The sequence below is a fragment of the Chiloscyllium plagiosum genome, unplaced genomic scaffold, assembly GCF_037043375.1.
Source record: "Chiloscyllium plagiosum isolate Xiang-an unplaced genomic scaffold, Cpla_swu_hap1 HiC_scaffold_33, whole genome shotgun sequence".
NCBI classification, from domain to species: Eukaryota; Metazoa; Chordata; class Chondrichthyes; order Orectolobiformes; family Hemiscylliidae; genus Chiloscyllium; species Chiloscyllium plagiosum.
Window position 1 is genome coordinate 17398451 of NW_028270171.1, and position 20181 is coordinate 17418631.

The window sequence follows — 20181 nt, forward strand, 5'->3', positions numbered from 1 at the left end:
TGGTGTTGCGTGACTTTTAACTTTGAGAAAAGTGAGGACTGCAGATGCTGGAGATCAGAGCTGAAAAATGTGTTGCTGGAAAAACGCAGCAGGTCAGGCAGCATCCAAGGAGCAGGAGAATCGACGTTTCGGGCATAAGCCCTTCTTCAGGACTTTTAACTTTGTCCACCACAGTCCAACAGCAGCTCCTCCACATCCTGTGTCCCTCTCGAGTTTTAGACAGGTGTTCTCACTGAAGTCCAAGATTCTAACATGACTGGACAGTGTAGATGCAGAAAGGGAGTTTCGCCTGGATGTGGGTTTAGAATCAGACCACAGACCCTCAGTCTTAGGCCCTTAAGGCTGAGATAAGGAAATGTTTCACTCGGAGGATGGTGAGCCTTTGGAATTCCCTACCCCAGGAGGCTGTGGAAACGCAGTCATTGAGTAAGTTCAAGTCAGGGGCCGAGAGTCATCTAGATATAAAAAGTATCAAAGTACTTGCAGTTAGGGGAAGTCCAGAAGTAGAGGGCATAGGTTAAGGTGAGATGGGAAAGATTTAAAAGAGACCTAAGGGGCAACTTTTACATGCAGAGGGTGGTACGTGTACGGAATGAGCTGCCAGAGGAAGTGGTGGAGGCTGGTACAATTACAACATTTAAGAGGCATCTCTATGGGTATATGAATAGAAGGGTTTAGAAATATGGGCATATGAGCTAAATGCTGGCAAATGGGACTAGATTAGGTTAGGATATCTGGTTGGTAAGGATGAATTAGTCCGAAGGGTCTGTTTCTGTGCTGTGTCTGACTCTATGAAGCTCAACTGTTAATCCGGAGACTCCGGTAATATTCTGGTGGACCTGAGCTTGAATGTTAGATGGTGGAGTTTGAATTCAATTAAAAATCTGAAATTAAGAGTCTAACGATGACCATGAATCAATTAAAACCCGTCTGGTTCACTAATGACCTTTAGTGTCATCCATACCTGGTCTGGCCTACATGTGACTCCAGACCCATAGCGATGTGGTTGACTCTTAAACTGCCCTCTGGGAAATTAGGAATGGGTAATAAATGCTGGCCTAGCCAGTGATGCCCTCATCCTGTGAATGAATAAAAAAAATTAGGATAGCAAGGGAAAATGGTGTTGAGGTAGAGGATCAACCGTGACTTATGGAACAGACTCGAGGGGCTGAGTGGCCTACTCTTATCACAAAGAGAGAGACTTTGAATGTCCCTTTCTTAAAAGGTAATGAAAGCCGTATCCTGGAATATTTATCATACAGAGATCCTTGGTACATTCTTGGAAAACAAGATTTCCAGTTGTAGGCAGGAATGTGGAGCACTGAGATCAGCCACAATCCCGTTGAATGGCAGAATGGGATCGAGGGATGGTAGGCTGATGGAGATGGAGAAGGCTGATGGAGGGGCAGAGTGGTCTCCTGTTGCCGCTAATCTATATTTCCAACATGCTCCTATGTGCTATGCTCTGAATGACAGATACAGTTAAGGAGTGATCAGATAAACACATCAGCAAGAAACAACGAGAATGCTGTGCAGATGGAATTAGACACAAGGCAATGGGAGTAAGCTCATGTGGAGTATAAATACCAGCATGAGCCTGTTGGGCTGAATGGCCTGTTTCTGTGCTGCAACCGCTTTGTAATACAGACATTTGTTACTGCTCAGAGCTCTGACTCTGTGATGCTATCCCTTTTCCAGGGAGAGAACTGAGCTCTACACATCACGGAATCACAGAGGGATCCCAATCCAGGAGGAGGCAGTTCAGTCCATCATGCTTGCGCCAACTCATTAGACAGGCATCATTCCCAATCTCTTGCTTTGCACCCATACCCACTACTCACAATTTTTATTGGAATAATCATCCAAGCCCTCTTAAATGCCTCCACTGCCTTGAATGCCACTTTCCTCGGGCTCAACAGTTCCCAGACAGTTGGGCCTGAAACAGTGGAGCACTCAGACTCTGAGAAGGTTTTCATCATGTCTTTCAGTCCAGGAAGATTTTATTTCCCCCTCGTCGCCAACACCCCCATTGATTCTGGGTGCCCTATCCTGGGTGGCACAGTGGTTAGCACTGCTGCCTCACAGCGCCAGAGACCCGGGTTCAATTCCCGCCTCAGGCGACTGACTGTGTGGAGTTTGCACGTTCTCCCCGTGTCTGTGTGGGTTTCCTCCGGGTGCTCCGGTTTCCTCCCACAGTCCAAAGATGTGCAGGTTAGGTGAATTGGCCATGCTAAATTGCCCATAGTGTTAGGTAAGGGGTAAATGTAGGGGTATGGGTGGGTTGCGCTTCGGCGGGGCGGTGTGGACTTGTTGGGCCGAAGGGCCTGTTTCTACACTGTAAGTAATCTAATCTAATCTAATCCTTTAAGGCATCATTCCTTGAAACAAACTGTAGTTGATACAGAACATCAGTTGGCAATTCTACCAGGGCACCTCGCCAAGACGGATGAGGGTACAAATGGACAGGGGTGGGACAGAAACAACTGAATCTGAGGGGTGGTTGTGGGGGAGCTTGGTAAAGGTGGGTGGGCAGATATCAAGCCTTCAGGAGGTATAGTCAGTAAGTTTGCAGATGACACCAAAATTGGAGGTGTAGTAGACAGGTTACCTTAGAATACAATGGGATCTTGATCAGGTGGGCCAATGGGCCGAGGAGTGGCAGAGAGAGTTTAATTTAGATAAATGCAAGGTGTTGCGTTTTGGAAAGACAAATCAAGGCAGGACTTATACACTTAATGATAAGGACCGAGAGAGTGTTGCTGAACTAAGAGACATTGGAGTGCAGGTTCATAGCTCCTTAAAAGTAGTCGCAGGTAGATAGGATAGTGAAGAAGGCGTTTGGTATGCTTTCCTTTATTGGTCAGAGTATTGTGTACAGGAGTTGGGAGGTCATGTAGCGGCTGTACAGGATGTTGGTTTGGCCACTTTTGAACTACTGCGTGCAATTCAGGTCTCCTTTCTATTGGAAAGGATGTTGTGAAATCTGAAAGGATTCAGAAAAGATTTACAAGGATGTTGCCAGGGTTGGAGGATTTGAGCTATAGGGAGAGGCTGAACAGGCTGGGGCTGTTTTCCCTGGAGCATCGGAGGCTGAGGGGTGACCTTATCGAGGTTTATAAAATCATGAGGGGCATGGCTAGGATAAATAGACAAAGTATTTTCCCTGGGGTGGGAGAGTCCAGAACTAGAGGGCATAGGTTTAAGGTGAGAGGGGAAAGATATAAAAGAGACCTAAAGGGGTACGTGTATGGAATGAGCTGCCAGAGGATGTGGTGGAGGCTGGTACAATTGCAACATTTAGAAGGCATCTGGATGGGTATATGAATAGGAAAGGTTTGGAGGGATATGGGCCGGATGCTGGCAGGTGGGACTAGATTAGGTTGGGATATCTGGTCAGTGTGGACAAGTTGGACCAAAGGGTCTGTTTTTGTGCTGTATATCTCTATGACTCTATGACTCGAGAGAGAGTTTGTAGATCAGAGCTATAGTGGTGGGAAGGTCAGAAGCTGACAGAGGTGAGAGAGAGAACTAAAAATTCGAGAATGTTTCAGTCTGAGATCTGTTCTAATGTCAGGATAGCTTGGGCCGCACAGTGGCTCAGTGGTTAGTACTGCTGCCTCATAGTGTCAGCGACCCGGGTTTGATTCCAGCCTTGGGTGACTTTCTGTGGAGAGTTTGCATGTCCTTCCTGTGTCTGTGTGGGTTTCCTTCCTCAGTCTAAAGATGTGCAGGTCAGGTAGATTAGTCATGTTAAATTGTGCAGGTTAGGTGGGTTAGTCATAGGGAATTTAAATCATTATTGTCACATGTCATAGAGTCATAAAGATGTCCAGCACAGAAACAGACATTTCGGTCCAACTCGTCTCGCCTCCACCACATCCTCTGGCAGCTCATTCCATACACGTACCACCGTCTGCTTGAAACAGTTGCCCCTTAGGTCCCTTTTATATCTTTCCCTTCTCACCCTAAACCTATACTCTCTAGTTCTGGACTCCCCGACCCCAGGGAAAAGACTTTGTCTGTTTATCCTATCCATGCTCCTCATGATTTTATAAACCTCTATAAGGTCACCCCTCAGCCTCCGACGCTCCAGGGAAAACAGCCCCAGCCTGTTCAGCCTCTCCCTATAGCTCAAACCCTCCAACCCTGGCAACATCCTTGTAAATCTTTTCTGAACTCTTTCAAGTTTCACAGCATCTTTCTGATAGGAAGGAGACCAGAATTGCACGCAATATGTATTGAGATACAGCAAAGAGTATTGTTTTGCGTGCTATCCTGGCAAGTCATAAGTACAGCAGGGTGATGGAGCAGAATGCAGAATATAGTGTTACAGCTACAGAGAAGGTGCGGAGAAGGATCAAATCGAATATATGAGAGGTCCGTTCACAAGTCTGATAACAGCGGAGAAGAAGCTGTTCCTGAATCTGTCGGTAGGTGTTTTCAAACTTTTGTATCTTCTGCCCAACAGCAGAGTGTGGAAGAGAGTATAACTGGGGTGGCAGGAGTCTTTGATTATGTTGGGTGCTTTCCCAAGGCAGCGGGAAGTGTAGTGTGGTAAAGTCACACAGGACAGAAACAGACCCTTCGGCCCAACCAGTCCATGCTGACCATAATCCCAAACTAAACTAGTCCCACCTGCCTGTTCCTGGTCCATACCCCTCCAAACCCTTTCCTATTCATGCACTAATCCAAATGTCTTTTAAACATTGTAACTGTACTCACAACCACCACTTCCTCTGGAAGTTCATTCCACACACAAACCACTTTCTGTGTAAAAAAGTCGCCTCTCATGTCTTTTTAAAATCTCTCTCCTTTCACCTTAAAACTTTGCTCCCGAGTATTGAAATCCCTTATCTTAGGGAAAAGACACCCACCATGCACCCTATCTATAGACCTTATGATTTTACAAACCTCTATAAGGTCAGCTCTCAACTCCCACACTCCAGTAAAAAAAAGTCCAGCCTATCTAGCCTCTCCTTATAACTCAAACCCTGCATTCCTATCAACATCCTGGTAAATCTCTTCTGAGTCCTTCCAGCTTAATAATATCTTTCTTATAACAGGGCGACCAGAACTGAGCACAGTACCCCAGAAGAGGCCTCACCCAGGTCCTCTACAACCTCAACATCATGTCCCAGCTCCTATACTCAAAGGACTGAGCAATAAAAACAAGCGTGCTAAACCCGCCCTGTCTATATGTGACTGGGAGAAAGTGAGGACTGCAGATGCTAGAGATCAAAGTCAAAACGTGTGGTGCTGGAAAAGCACAGCTGGTCAGACAGCATCCGAGGAGCAGGAGAGTCAACATTTCGAGCGTAAGAACATTCCTGATGAAGAGCTTACACTCGAAACGTTGACTCTCCTGCTCCTTGGATGCTGCCTGATCAGTTATGTTTTTCCAGCATCACACATTTTGACCCTATCTTTCGGTGATGCAAATTTCATAGACTTATGTACCAGAGCCCCTAGGTCCCTCTGTTCTGCAACACTACCCAGGGCCCTACCATTAATTGTATAAGTCCTCCCCTTGTTTGTTTTATCAAAATGCAACACCTCGCATTTATCCAGATTGAATACCATCTGCCATTTTTCAGCCCATTGACCCATTTGATCAAGATCCCTCTGTAATCTTTGATAACCTACTTCTATGCCATTAATTTTGGTGTTGTCTGCAAATTTGCCAACCATGTCTCCTCTATTTCCATCCAAATTATTTATTTAACCGACAAACAGAGTCAATGGAAGGAAGGGGTTGGTTCAGGGGTGATGGGGTATAGGATGGAGGTGTGGGTCTAGGTGTGATGATGTATGGGGTGAGGGTCACTGCAGGCTTGATGGGCCGAACGGCCTCTTGCTGCATTGTCGGGATGCTGTGACTTTCATGTGGAGGGGGCGGGAGTACGTGGTGAAGATCTGACTCAGAGCGGCCATTGACATTGAAAGGGGACGACCTGCCAGAGAAAAGGGGGTTAAGTTGAGTCGGCTTACTTGCACGAGCCCTTCGGGAGGTCAGCAGGTGGGAGCATAGGATCTCATCCTCGTCCTCCTCGTCGATGACTTTGCACTGCCGGAGGTACGCCGTCAGCTTGCTGGGGTAGATGGTCTTGGTCAGAATGTGGCGTTTGCTCTCAATTTTCTCCCACAGCTGCTCCTGTTCGTCCTCTTCCCTCTCCCAAGTCAGACTATCATCACCCTCCATCGTCTCCTTTTCAGCTGGGAAAGAACAGAGCTCTAGTTTAATTCAGACACTCCACAACTGCATTTGCATAGCACCCTCGACAAGGCCAATGCTGCCAGGGGAGCTGCACCGGAGCGTGAGCAAACCAAGTGTCAAAATCCAGCAACATGACTGGCCTCAAATCCCTCAGCTTCCACTTCTTGGTTCATCTCGATCTCCATTTCCTTCAGATAAACCCCTGAGCAGCTCCTGAGCTGTTTCTGACGTGTAATGTGCACTATCAGAGTAAATCATAGTTCTTGGAAAGGTTTCAGCTGCCACTCCTGCTTTATTTTAGAATCTTGCTCAAGGCAGCATTTTGTTTGGAGTTTTATCATCTGCAAAAATAATCTGCAATTCTTTTTAAAGTGGGTGTTGGCTGGTTACTGCACTGTGTAACAGTCCAGATAAGAGTCATTCTGGCACCCCCACGCCACCTCAGTCACAGTCACCATATGGACACACACACACTGATACACACAGAGGGATACAGACACTGATCTCTCTCTCTCTCTCACACACATATACACAGTTAGTCATCATTTACTCACTCACACATACTGATCTCTCTGACACACACAGATACTGACCTCTCTCACACACACACACAGACAGAGACACTATCTCTCTCTCTCTCTCAGACACACACAGTGATCTCTCTCTCTCTCACACGCAAACACACACACAACTGATTTCTCTCTCTCACACACAGATGCACAGACACTGATCTCTCTCTCTCACACACACGCGCGCACACAGACACTGATCTCTCTCTCATACACACGCACGCACACAGAAACTGATCTCTCTCTCTCACACACACGCACGCACACAGAAACTGATCTCTCTCTCTCACACACGCACGCACACAGAAACTGATCTCTCTCTCTCACACACACGCACGCACACAAAAACTGATCTCTCTCTCTCACACACAGACACACAACTGATCTCTCTCTCACACACAGATGCACAGACACTGATCTCTCTCTTTCTCTCTCACACACACACACACTTGCACAGACACTGATCTCTCTCTTTCTCTCTCTCACACACACACACTTGCACACACAGATACTGATCTCTCTCTCACACACACAGACACACAGACACACAGAGGCACACACCGTCTTCCACCAGGATTCCTGAACATCACATGGTGAAGGTGAATTGCTCTCAAGTTTTGTTTCCAAATGAGTAATTTTTGAAACTGTAAATTCAAATTGTTTGCAAAGTAAGTTAGGAAATTGAGTTTATGAAAATCTGCTTCCTGCATGTAACAACACAACATGTTCACTCATGTCCTTCAGAAACTGAGAGATAATGTTATAACTTCTTACTGAGACCGAGAACCTAAATGAGCCAAACAATGGCAAAAGAAATTGATGAACACGATTTCACTCGTTCCAACTTTTACTTCAACAAACAAACCAAATCAACATAAATGAAATCTGCTTTAACAGGCAAATTGTACTCAACAGAAACTATTGATTACACTTTGAACAGCCCATACAATAAAGGCTGTCCTCCTGGGTTAACTGACAGCCACCTTGTCACAGATAGCACGACATTCACCCACAACAACCTGCAGGCACCGTCTTCCTCAGGATGAATGCAAGTCTTTCCTTCATCCAGGATTTAGCCTTCAGGTCACCTCCTGCAGGGTAGGTATCAATGGACCAGGAAACCGGAGGCATGGGCTAATGCATTGGGATTATAGGTTTGAATCATCGGATGGCTGGTGGGGTTATGTCCAATGAGTGAAATGTGGTGTTGGAAGCTAGCCAGGAATGCTGACTATGGACTGATCTTTTTTTTTTGGTTATGTTGAATTTGTTGGGAGAGTTTTTCTCTGCAACATTTCTCAATGAATCTTACCAAACCCAGCCTCGTTCATTACTTAGCGTCCCCTTGTGGTGTCTCTTGTGTGTGTTTTCTGCCTCATGTTAATATGTGCTGTTCCTGGAACAACTTGTGCCTCAGCAGATATCCCAGAATTCACTAGCACCCCTTCCACGCTTGCCATCTTGGTTCGAGGTTGCTCTGCAGGTTATAGCAGTCTCAGTTGCCTGAAGGAATGCCCAGTGTAGGAGGAAGGATAAAGACCATCTTCTCTCCAATACTTCACACTCAGTCTATCTCCATAGCTGCACCCTCCTCCCACCAAGCTCTCCCACTCTCACTATGGCCTGCAATGTTTTAGAACATAGAACATAGAAAGGTACAGCACAGAACAGGCCCTTTGGCACACAATGTTGTGCTGAGACTTAATCCTAATGTAAAATATAATAACTTAACCTACGCACCCCTCAACTCATTGCTCTCCATGTGCATGTCCAGCAGGCGCTTCAATGTCCCTAATGACTCTGCTTCCACCACCACCGCTGGCAACGCATTCCATGCATTCATAATTCTCTGCATAAAAGAACCTACCTCTGACGTCTCCTCTATACCTTCCTCCTAATATCTTCAAACTATGACTTCTCGTACCAGTCAATCCTGCCCTGGAGAAAAGTCTCTGGCTATTGACTCTATCTATTCCTCTCATTATGTTGTACGTCTCGATCAGATCTCCTCTCTTCCTCCTTCTCTCCAGAGAGAAAAGTCCAAGCTTATTCAACCTTTCTTCATAACCTTTCTTTTTCCCCGGGTGCAACAGAGTGTTACAAGGGGACATAAATTTAAGGTGAAGGGTGGAAGGTATAGGGGAGATGTAAGGGGTGGGTTCTTTACCCAGAGAGTGGTGGGGGCATGGAATGCGCTGCCTGTGGGAGTGGTAGAGTCAGAATCTTTCGTGATCTTTAAGCGGCAATTGGATAGGTACATGGATGGGTGCTTAAGCTAGGACAAATGTTCGGCACAACATCGTGGGCCGAAGGGCCTGTTCTGTGCTGTATTGTTCTATGTTCTATGTTCATAAGACAAGCCCTCCAGTCCTGGTAAACCTTCTTTGCACCCTCTCCAAAGCCTCTGTATCTTTCCTATAGTAGGGTGACCAGAACTGGACACAATATACCAAGTGTGGTCTCACCAGGGACTTGTAGAGCTGTAGCAAAATCTCGCGGCTCTTAAACTCGATCCCACTGTTAATGAAAGCCAAAACACGATATGCTTTCAGAACAACCCTATCCCCTTGGGTGGCAATTTTAAGGGATCTATGTACATGCACACCCAGATCCCTCTGTTCCTCCACACTGACAAGAATCCTGTCTTTAATCCTATTTTCAGCATTCGAGTTTGACCTTCCAAAATGCATCACTTCACATTTATCCAGGTTGAACTCCATCTGCCATTTCTCAGCCCAGCTCTGCATCCTGTCTATGTCACGCTGCAGCCTGCAGTAGCCCTCTATACTATCGACAACACCTCCAACTTTTATGTCATCTGCAAATTTACTAACTCACCCCTCAACCTCCTCATCCAAGTCATTTATAAAAACTACAAAGAGCAGAGGCCCAAGAACAGAGCCCTGCAGGACTCCACTCAACACTGATCTCCAGGCAGAATACTTTCCATCTCCAACCACTCTCTGCCTTCTCTCAGCCAGCTAATTCTGAATCCAGATAGCCAAATCTCCCTGTATCCCATACTTCCTGACTTTATGAATGAGCCTACCATGGGGAACCCTATCAAATGCCTTGCTGAAGTCCATACACACCATATCCACTGCTCAACCATCATCGACCTGTCTTGACATCTCCTCAAAGAACTCTAAGATTTGTGAGGCATGACCTGCCTCTCACAAAGCCATGCTGACTGCCTTTAATTACACTATGCTTTGCCAAATAGTCATAAATCCTATCCCTCAGAATTCTTTCCAAAGCTTTGCTGACCAGAGATGTAAGACTGACTGGTCTGGAATTACCTTCTTGAAAAAGGGGAACAACACTCGCCTCCTTCCAATCCTCTGGTATGACTCCTGTGGAGAGTGAGGGGGCAAATATCCTCGCCAGCAGCTTAGCAACCTCTTTTCTCGCTTCCCGGAGCAGCCTAAGATAAATCTGGTCTGGCCCTGGAGACTTATCAATCTTAATGTTTTCCAAAGTTTCCAACACATCAACGTCATCAATCTTGATCTGGTCAAGACTGTATCCCAGCTCCGCTAAGTTTTCATTTACAATAAGTTTCCTTTCCTTGATGAAAACCGAAGCAAAAATCTCATGTAGGGCTTCCCCTATCTCTCACTCTCACCCTCACTAACCCAACATGCCCTCTGCAATATGGTGCTGAGGTGGAGATGGTGGAGAGCGGCGAGTCCCTGGGAGTGACCATCATCTGTCCTGGACCACCCACGTTGATGTGATGGTCAAGAAAACCCAGCAACACCTCTACTTCCTCAGGAGGCTAAGGAAATTCAGCATATCCATGAAGACTCTTACCAATTTTGATAGCTGCACCATAGAAAGCATTCTATCTGTGATCTGCTGTATCACAGCCTGGTACGGCAACTGCTCTGCCCAGGACCGTTAGAAACTACAGAGAGCTGTGAACACAGCCCAGATCACCACACAAACTAACCTTCCATCCACTGACTCCATCTATATTTCCCACTGCCTTGGGAAGGCAGCCAAAATCATCAGAGACCCCTCCCACCCACCACCCCCTCTCCCACCCCCCGTTATAATCTCTTCCATCCTCTTCCATCGGGCAGAAGATACAAAAGTTTAAAAACACGTACCAACAGATTCAAGAACATCTTCTTCCCCGCTGTTATTAGACGTCCGCATGGACCTCTCAAATTTTTATTTTAGTGTTGATCTCACTCTCTGTGCACCTTCTCTGCAGCTGTAACATTGTATTCCTCGCTCTGTTCTATCACCCTGGTGCATTTTGTGCGGTATGATCTGCCTGTACTGCACCCAGAACAAAACTTTTCACTGTACCCAGGTACACGTGACAACAATAAACCTAATCAAACCACAGCTGTGCACCCACTCCTGTCTCCTATAATACCGCCTTCTCTCTCACGCCTGGAGGGAAACAGCCCTCAGTGGGGCTGAAAAAAATCAAGACACCTGGTGGGCTGCCTGACATCCAGCTCCTCAAAGTTAACATGGAGAGGGGACCTGACTCCGACTGTCCTGACTGGTAGCCAGCATCATGGCTGAGTGGTTAGCACAGCTGCCTCACAGCGCCAGGGACCTGGGTTCGGTTCTACCCTTGAGCAACTGTTGGAGTTTGCATGTTCTCCCATTTCTGCATGGGTTTATTATTATTGCATCCCTACAGTGTGGAAACAGACCCTTCAGCCCAACAAGACCACACCGAAGAGTATCCTACCTAAATCTATTCTTCAATACTCTACATTTACCCCCTAACTAATTCACCTAACCTACACATCCCTGAACACTATGAGCAATTTAGCACGGTCAATTCACCCTAATCTGCACATCTTTGGACTGTGGGAGGTAAACCGGAGCACCCGGAGGAAACCCACACGGACACGGGGAGAATGTGCAATCTCCACACAGACAGTCGCCTGAGGTGGGCATCGAACCCGGATCCCTGGCGTTGTGAGGCAGCAGTGCTCTGGTTTCCTCCCAGAGTTGTGCATCTCAGGTGGATTAGCCATGGGAAATTGCCCGTAGCATTCAGGGATGTGCAGGCTAGGTGGGTGAGCCATGGGAAATGTGGTGTTCCGGGAGGGGAGGAGGTGAGTCTGGTTGGGATGCTCCTCATTGGAGAGTCAGTGGTGACTTGATGGGTCGAGTGGCCTGCTTCCAGGGGTGTACCTGCATGTACATGTGTGTGCATGCATGTACATGTGTGTAGGGATTCTATGATGGCTACCCCTTTGACTTGACTAACCACTGTGACCACCTACCTGGCTCTGTATCTGAGCACAGTAATGCTGCAGGGTGTTGGTGAAATGATCCCGCTATCTCTGGCTGAGAGGTTTGAGTGCAAAAAGCCAAGCGGAGGCAATGCATGGCAGGGAGCATCGAGGTAGGCTCCGAGTGAGTGAATGATTAGATTAGATTATTTACAGAGTGGAAACAGGCCCTTCGGCCCAACAAGTCCACACCGACCTGCCGAAGCATAACCCACCCATTCCCCTACATTTACCCCTTTTCCTAACACTACGGGCAATTTAGCATGGCCAATTCACCTGACCTGCACATCTTTGGACTGTGGGAGGAAACCAGAGCACCCGGAGGAAACCCACGCAGACACGGGGAGAACGTGCAAACTCCACACAGTCAGTCGCCTGAGTCGGGAATTGAACCCGGGTCTCTGGCGCTGTGAGGCAGCAGTGCTAACCACTGTGCCACCGTGCGCTGCATAAACATGGGAGCCTGGTCCAGCCTCTGAGCTAGGTGGCCTCTCCCTGTGTTCAGGATGCTCCTGATCACATCCTTCCTCGCTGGTGCCACCTGGAGTGCTAGCCAGTGCCTCCAGAGGTCGCTGCCAGTGTGCAGCCAAAGTTGCAGGAGGGTAGTGAAGGGCTTGCTGGATGCCAACGTCTGTGGAGGAGGGGGCGTTCTTTTAGCTGGTGTCCGTGGATCGGGTCCTGGTCTGCGGTTTGATCGCCGGCAACACGGAGGCCGTTCAGAGGAAGAGGCTAGCTCAGTCCGTCAGGTAGCTGCTCCAGTTCGAGTTTTCCCAATAGCTAGCTTGTTCGGTGTGTACGAGGGACACGCACTGACTTCCTTGTCGTTTGGCGGGTTTGTTAAAATGGCCAAATTATGTCATTAACCAAGCCTTGATGAGCGCTGGTTCCCCATTAACTTACATCTCGCAGCTGCCCAGTGAAAATCTCATCATGGAGCGAGATGCTGCCAACATCAAGGTGGGCCCCAGCCAGCTTCCTGTCCCACTCTGCCACACTTCTCATCATATCCCACAATCCCTCATTAGATTCCAGCCTCATCACACCACAGTTGTCTTTGAAAACCCGTCTGGTTCAGTGCTGACATTTAGAGAAGGAAACCTGCCATTGTTGCCTCATCTGGATTATATGTGACTCCAGGCCCACAGCAATTGGGGATGGGCAGTACATGCTGGCCTCACCATTGACACCTAAACCCCAAGGCAGAATGAATAAACTTCACAGATGTGGGCATAATAGACTCAGACGTACTCCTGCCACATCTCCTGACCTTGGCTCATAGCAGTCTGTGTGTGTGCGTGTGTGTGTGTGTGTGTGTGTGTAGGTTCTTGTATATGTGTGTATATGTGTGTGTACGCGTGTATGTGCATGTACATGCAGGTACACGTGTGTACATGTGTACGTGCATGTACATGAATGCCTATGTGTGTATCCGTAAGTGTACATGCGTTTATGTGCATGTATGTGTGTGTATGTGTGTGTACTATGTGTATGTGCATGTATGAGTGTGTACGTGTGTGTACATATGTGTATGTGCATGTATGTATGTGTACGTGTGTGTACATATGTGTATGTACACGTGTACATATGTGTATGTCATGTATGTGCGTGTTCGCGTGTGTACACTTGTGTACGTTCATGTATGTGTGTGTACACTTGTGTACATATGTGTATGTGCATGTATGTGTGTACATGTGTGTACATATGTATGTGCATGGATGTGTGTGCATGTGCATGTGCGTACTTTTGTCCTAGAACAGCTTTGTTTCCTTCACAAACTGAAGTCACAGTCAGCTTTCCCTGAAGTCACAGCCAGAAATCCAAGTCGCAACCCTCCCTTCCCACAAATCTAGGATTTGATATCTCCTTTAACTGGGGACTCTCCCAAAACATTCAGGCTTTGAAAATAATGTAGCTCAGACAACAGCTCCCACACACTTTCCCTCTTGGTCTCTCAGAATGCGGGTGTAATTATAATAGAATCTCAAACAAGTCGTTCTGCCCCACAAGGGTGTTCTACAATTACAGTACCTGTAATCTATATATTATCTCCTTCAAACCTACCTTGGTCTTTTAATGCTTATTCTAGAACCTTGGTTAGAGACAAAATAACTGCAAATGCTGGAATCCAAAGTAGAGGGGCAGGAGGCTGGAGGAACACAGCAAGGCAGGCAGCATAAGGAGGGACAGGCAGGAGGCTGGAGGAACACAGCAAGCCAGGCAGCATCAGGAGGGACAGGCAGGAGGCTGGAGGAACACAGCAAGCCAGGCAGCATCAGGAGGGACAGGCAGGAGGCTGGAGGAACACAGCAAGCCAGGCAGCATCAGGAGGGACAGGCAGGAGGCTGGAGGAACACAGCAAGCCAGGCAGCATCAGGAGGGACAGGCAGGAGGCTGGAGGAACACAGCAAGCCAGGCAGCATAAGGAGGGACAGGCAGGAGGCTGGAGGAACACAGCAAGCCAGGCAGCATCAGGAGGGACAGGCAGGAGGCTGGAGGAACACAGCAAGGCAGGCAGCATCAGGAGGGACAGGCAGGAGGCTGGGAGAACACAGCAAGCCAGGCAGTATCAGGAGGGACAGGCAGGAGGCTGGAGGAACACAGCAAGGCAGGCAGCATCAGGAGGGACAGGCAGGAGGCTGGAGGAACACAGCAAGCCAGGCAGCATCAGGAGGGACAGGCAGGAGGCTGGAGGAACACAGCAAGGCAGGCAGCATCAGGAGGGACAGGCAGGAGGCTGGGGGAACACAGCAAGCCAGGCAGCATCAGGGGGGACAGGCAGGAGGCTGGGAGAACACAGCAAGCCAGGCAGTATCAGGAGGGACAGGCAGGAGGCTGGAGGAACACAGCAAGGCAGGCAGCATCAGGAGGGACAGGCAGGAGGCTGGGAGAACACAGCAAGCCAGACAGCATCAGGAGGGACAGGCAGGAGGCTGGAGGAACACAGCAAGGCAGGCAGCATCAGGAGGGACAGGCAGGAGGCTGGGAGAACACAGCAAGCCAGGCAGCATCAGGAGGGACAGGCAGGTGGCTGGAAGAACACAGCAAACCAGGCAGGATCAGGAGGTGGAGAAGTCGACGTTTCAGGTGTAACCTTTCTTCAGGACTTCTGAAGAAATCACTTAAACTTATGGAAATAAATATTGTGAAATTAACAGCAGAGATCAGACAGCCAGACCTGTCTATCAAACACAGCCGCAGGCATTTTAACACCATAGGATCATAGGAGCAGAAATTGGGCCATTCAGCCCATCGAGTCTGCTCCACCATTCAGTCATGGCTGATAGGTTTCTTAACCCCATTCTCCCGCTTTCTCCCTGTAACCCTTGACCCCCTTGACAATCAAGAACCTATCTATCTCCATCATAAATATACTCACTGACCTGGCCCCCACAGCCTGCTGTGGCAATGAATTCCATAGATTCCCCACTCTCTGGCTGAAGAGGTTTCTCCTTATCTCCGTTCTAAAGGGTCTTCCCTTTATTCTAAGGCTGTGCCCTCGGGTCCTAGTCTCTCCCACCAATGGAAACATCTTCCCAACGTCCACTCTGTCTTGGCCATTCAGTATTCTGTAAGTTTCAATCAGATTCCCCAACATCCATCTAACCACCATTGAGTATAGTCCTAGGATCCTCAAATGTTTCTTATATGTTAAACCCTTCATTCCTGGGACCATTCTCGTGAACCTCCTCTGGACCAGCTTCAGGGCCAGTACATCCTTCCTGAGGTGATTTTGAGACGTGATTGGCTGTGTGGACTCTCCATAGCGAATACGGAATGAGCCTTGTCAGCCTTGCCCCACATTGGGACGTTGGTGGGTATCACGACACTGAGTGGCTTGCATCTGCTGTTTAACTCAAATAGGCAAGGAGGGTCTCTATGTCTGTCATGGGTGGCACGGTGGTTAGCACTGCTCCCTCACAGTGCCAAGGACTCAGGTTCAATTCCAACCTCGGGTGACTGTCTGTGTGGAGTTTGCACATTCTCCCCGTGTCTGCGTGGGTTTCCTCCCACAGTCCAGAGATGTGCAAGTTAGGGTGGATTGGCCATGGGAAACGCAGGTAACAGGGATAGAGTAGGGGTGTGAGTCTGGGTGGATGCTCTTCAGAGAGTTGGTGTGGATTGGTTGGGCCTGTTTCCACACTGTAGGGATTTTCCTAAATGATTCTGCCATAATCAAACACTCAAACTGCCTCCACCCCACCTTCCCTCGCCCCCACGCAGTCCTAGAAATTATCTGAAAAATCCTGATAGCACAGAAAGAGGCTATTGAGTCCACACTGACACTCTGAAGAGCATCCAACCACCCCCACATTCACATTTAGACTCTAACCAGAGCACCCACAGAGAACACATGGTGACAGTGTGTAGATTCCACATTGACAGTCTGAACCCTGGCACAGTGCTAACCACTGAGCCACGCTACCTTCCTCCAACGAGCATGGAAAATCCCAGGCCTCCTCCTCCTCAAGGCCTGACATGGCCTTCAATTACATTAATTGTGGCTCTCAGTCCCCTCAGCCTACAATCCTGCCTGTGGGATCAAATGGTATAGGGGCAGGGTGGAGTACACAGGCCAATGTCATGTTATTCTGTGTCAGCCTGTCTACATTAGCAGTGCTGCAGCTAAAAATACAGCTCTGTATCCCTGTATAATCATGGTCCTGTGGTAAACAGCTTCAACCTTATCATACATTCCTCTATCGACACGTAGGCAATTTCTTTGGTCAAATATTGATTCATTCAACAACTTCCTCATCAGCAGGAGGGGCCTGCAGTCAAGAGTTGAACTGACAGCAGATAGAAAGATCCACTCAGGGTGTGATATTGTTTAGACTTCAAACACTTCAGGTGTTTGAACCCACTTCCAGCTCTATCCCAGCTCACTCCCAGCTCAGCCCAGTGCTGTCCTGCTCACTTCCAGCTCAGTCCCAGCTCACTCTCAGCTCACTCCCAGCTCTATCTCAACTGAGTCCCAGCTCTGTCCCAGCTCACTCCGAGCTCACTCCCAGCTCTAACCCCACTCAGTCCCAGCTCTGTCCCAGCTCACTCTCAGTTCACTCCCATCTCACTCCCTGCTCTATCCCACCTGAGTCCCACCTCTGTCCCATCTCAGTCCCAGCTGACTCTCAGCTCTAACCCAACTCAGTCCCAGCTCTGTCCCAGCTCACTCCCAGCTCAAACCCCTCTCAGTCCCAGCTCTGTCCCAGCTCACTCCCAGCTCTATCCCAACTGAGTACCAGCTCTGTCCCACCTCACTCCCAGCTGACTCTCAGCTCAATCCCAGCTCTAACCTAACTCACTCCCAGCTCTATCCCAACTCAGTCCCAGCTCTCTCCTGCTCACTCTCAGCTAACAACATTTAAAAGGCACTTGGACAAATACATGGATAGGAAAGGTTTAGAAGGATATGGGCCAAATGCAGGGATTTGGCCGTTTTGATGGACGTTTTGATCAGCATGGACCAGTGTGGCCAAAGGGCCTGACTCCGTGCTGTAGGACTCAATAACACATTGCTGTGGGTCTGGAGTCACATGTAAACTGATCCGGGTAAGGATGGCAGTTTCCTTACCTAAAAGCCATTAGTGAACCAGATGGGTTTTTACAACAATTGACACATGAACACCATTTTACTTTAAAGGTTAATGAACTGAATCCAAATTTCACCTTGCGTCACAGTGGGAGTCAGACCAGAGCGTGAGGGAGATTGTGATGGGGTCCACCACAGGAAATCATAAAGGCGGAAACACTGAGTGTGTCCAAGAAGGAGTTCAATCAAAGGAAGAATGTGGGAACTGGGGACTGAGTTGAGTGATCAGACATGATCATGTTGAAAGCGCGAGCAGAGTCCTGCTATTATTTTCTATTCTGAATGGTGGATCGTTAATGCAAGGACTACCTCCACGCCACCGTCTCTCCAATTGATTGAACCTTTTGATAATATTCTCCAATTGTCCCCCTCATAGAGGTGTCATCCCTTTAAATATTAAAGAAGCTAACAACCAGTTGGAGTGGGGCAGAGAGGCACATCTCTGCTCTTGCTCTCATGGACAAAAGTCAATTTTTGACTCTTATTTCTGCAATAAAGTTGAAACTATCATGAGCAGTAAAGTATTGGAGCTCTTAGGGAATGCTCATTCGATTAGGACATGTTATCGGAACGAGACAGGTACAAAGAGCAGCCTAACCTTCTTTGCCTGTGTTAGATCAGTCAGCTGTTTATCTTACACTCACTAACCAGACAACAGAAATGTAATAAAAGTGATATGAATGACATTTGTTTGCACAGTCAGAGGTTAGGATCAAGAATGTACATCCTGACAGCATGGCTCATGGAGACAAATTCGATCAGGCCTTTCTAAAGGAGACTGGACAATTGTCTAAAAGAGGGAAAAATATTGGAGGGCTACAGGTGCTGAGTGGTGCTGAGTTGCTCTAGCAGAAGACCAGCGTAGTTTTGATGGACTGAACGGCTTCTTTTGGTGCTGGGACCATTTTGCGATTCTATGAAGTGTTCTGTAATAACAGAATAAAGGCTATTGGCAGAAGGGATCAGAGTAACGATAGTCAGAGCAACCCTATTGTGGGGGAGGGGGTCATGAGAGAGACATGGCGAAGGGTCGAAGGAATCGAGTATTCCAATACTTTCATAGTCCCCATCCGATAATCCGAACCCCTCCCCAGCACCTCGCACCCCCCTCAACTAAATCCATATAAACTAGAGCCCATTCAAACCCTTTTCTGACTCAGATTTTAACTCAATGTGATCCAAGTTGTATTTATTCAAGTCCCCCTCCATCTTGACGATCTATATTAGCTCTCATCTCTCTGAGGCAGAGAATGATCCCAGGAGAAACGAGATTACTGAACCGAAATGTACTGCATCTATTCAGATTGACCGGATTCAGTGAGTTGAGGAATTCTGCGATAAGGAACACACCTCCTGACTCCTCAAAGCCTGTCCACCATCTACAAGGCACAAGTTCAGGAGTGTGATGGAATACTCCCCACTTGCCCTGGATGGGGACAGCTCCAACAACACTCAAGAAGCTTGACACCATCCAGGACAAAGCAGCCCCACTTAATTGGCACCACATCCACAAGCATCCACTCCCTCCACCTCCGACGCTCAGTAGCAGCAGTATGTACCATCTACAAGATGCACTGCAGAAACTCACCAAAGATTCTCAGACAGCACCTTCCAAACCTACGACCCACTTCCATCTAGAAGGACATGGGCAGCAGATACATGGGAACACCATCCTCTTCAAGTTCCCCTCCAAACCACTCCCCATCCTGACTGGGAAATCTATCGCCATTCTTTCACTGTTACTGGGTCAAAATCCTGGAATTCCCTCCCTGAGGGCATTGTGGTCAACCCTCAGCAGGTGGACTGCTGCAGTTCAAGAAGGCAGCTCACCCCCAACTTCTCAAGGGGCAACTAGGGACGGGCAATAAATGCTGGGCCCAGCCAGTGATGCCCATGTCTCGCAAGCAAATAAAAAAAGGCACGCGACACGGAGAGCCCCTAAACCAGACCCTGGATAAAACTGAAAATGTTGGTCAAATAGAAAGGTTGTAAGTCAGGGAAAAGGTCGGAGGCAAGAAAGGAATTCCGTATCTCCTGAATAACTTTGCTGTCAGTTAAATGTTATCCTGGAACAACCCTTTGAGGTGTGTAATACTGAGGGAGCTCTAGATCCATGTAAGAACATCATAAAATAGGAGCTGGATACAGGCCCTTGGGTCTGAGCTGCCAATCAGTATTGTCAAGGCTAATCAGTCACCTTAATTACATTCATAAACCCCTGTGGTACGAGAATTCCAAAGATTCACACGCCTTTGACTGAAGAAATTTCTCCTCACCTCACTGTTAAAAGATCTGTCCTCACCCCACTCACACAGTGGGGGCCTGACCCCTTGATTTGAGGTAAGGGTCATAAGGGCCCAGAGGATGACCTATATGCCGAGTGTAACATATGAACCGCTGGTGAAGCTGGAGATGGGAAAACCAGACACCAGTAATTCCCGTTCATTCATCGAGGATGGATTTATTATTACTTAATTTGGAGATTGTGTGGAGGGTGCACCAGATACACTGTGGCTATGGCATCGAGGAAGATCGCCTCACCTT

General features: G+C 47.9%; 1 protein-coding gene across 1 annotated transcript in view; it reads right to left on the reverse strand.

Moving 5' to 3' along the window:
• Positions 1–20181, reverse strand: part of LOC122542252 (caspase recruitment domain-containing protein 11-like) — a 128793-nt gene that overhangs the window by 99493 nt on the left and 9119 nt on the right. The window contains exon 2 of the mRNA XM_043679794.2: positions 5989–6213. Within this exon, the coding sequence (XP_043535729.2) occupies positions 5989–6213 (225 nt within the window). The remainder of the gene's footprint in view (positions 1–5988; positions 6214–20181) is intronic.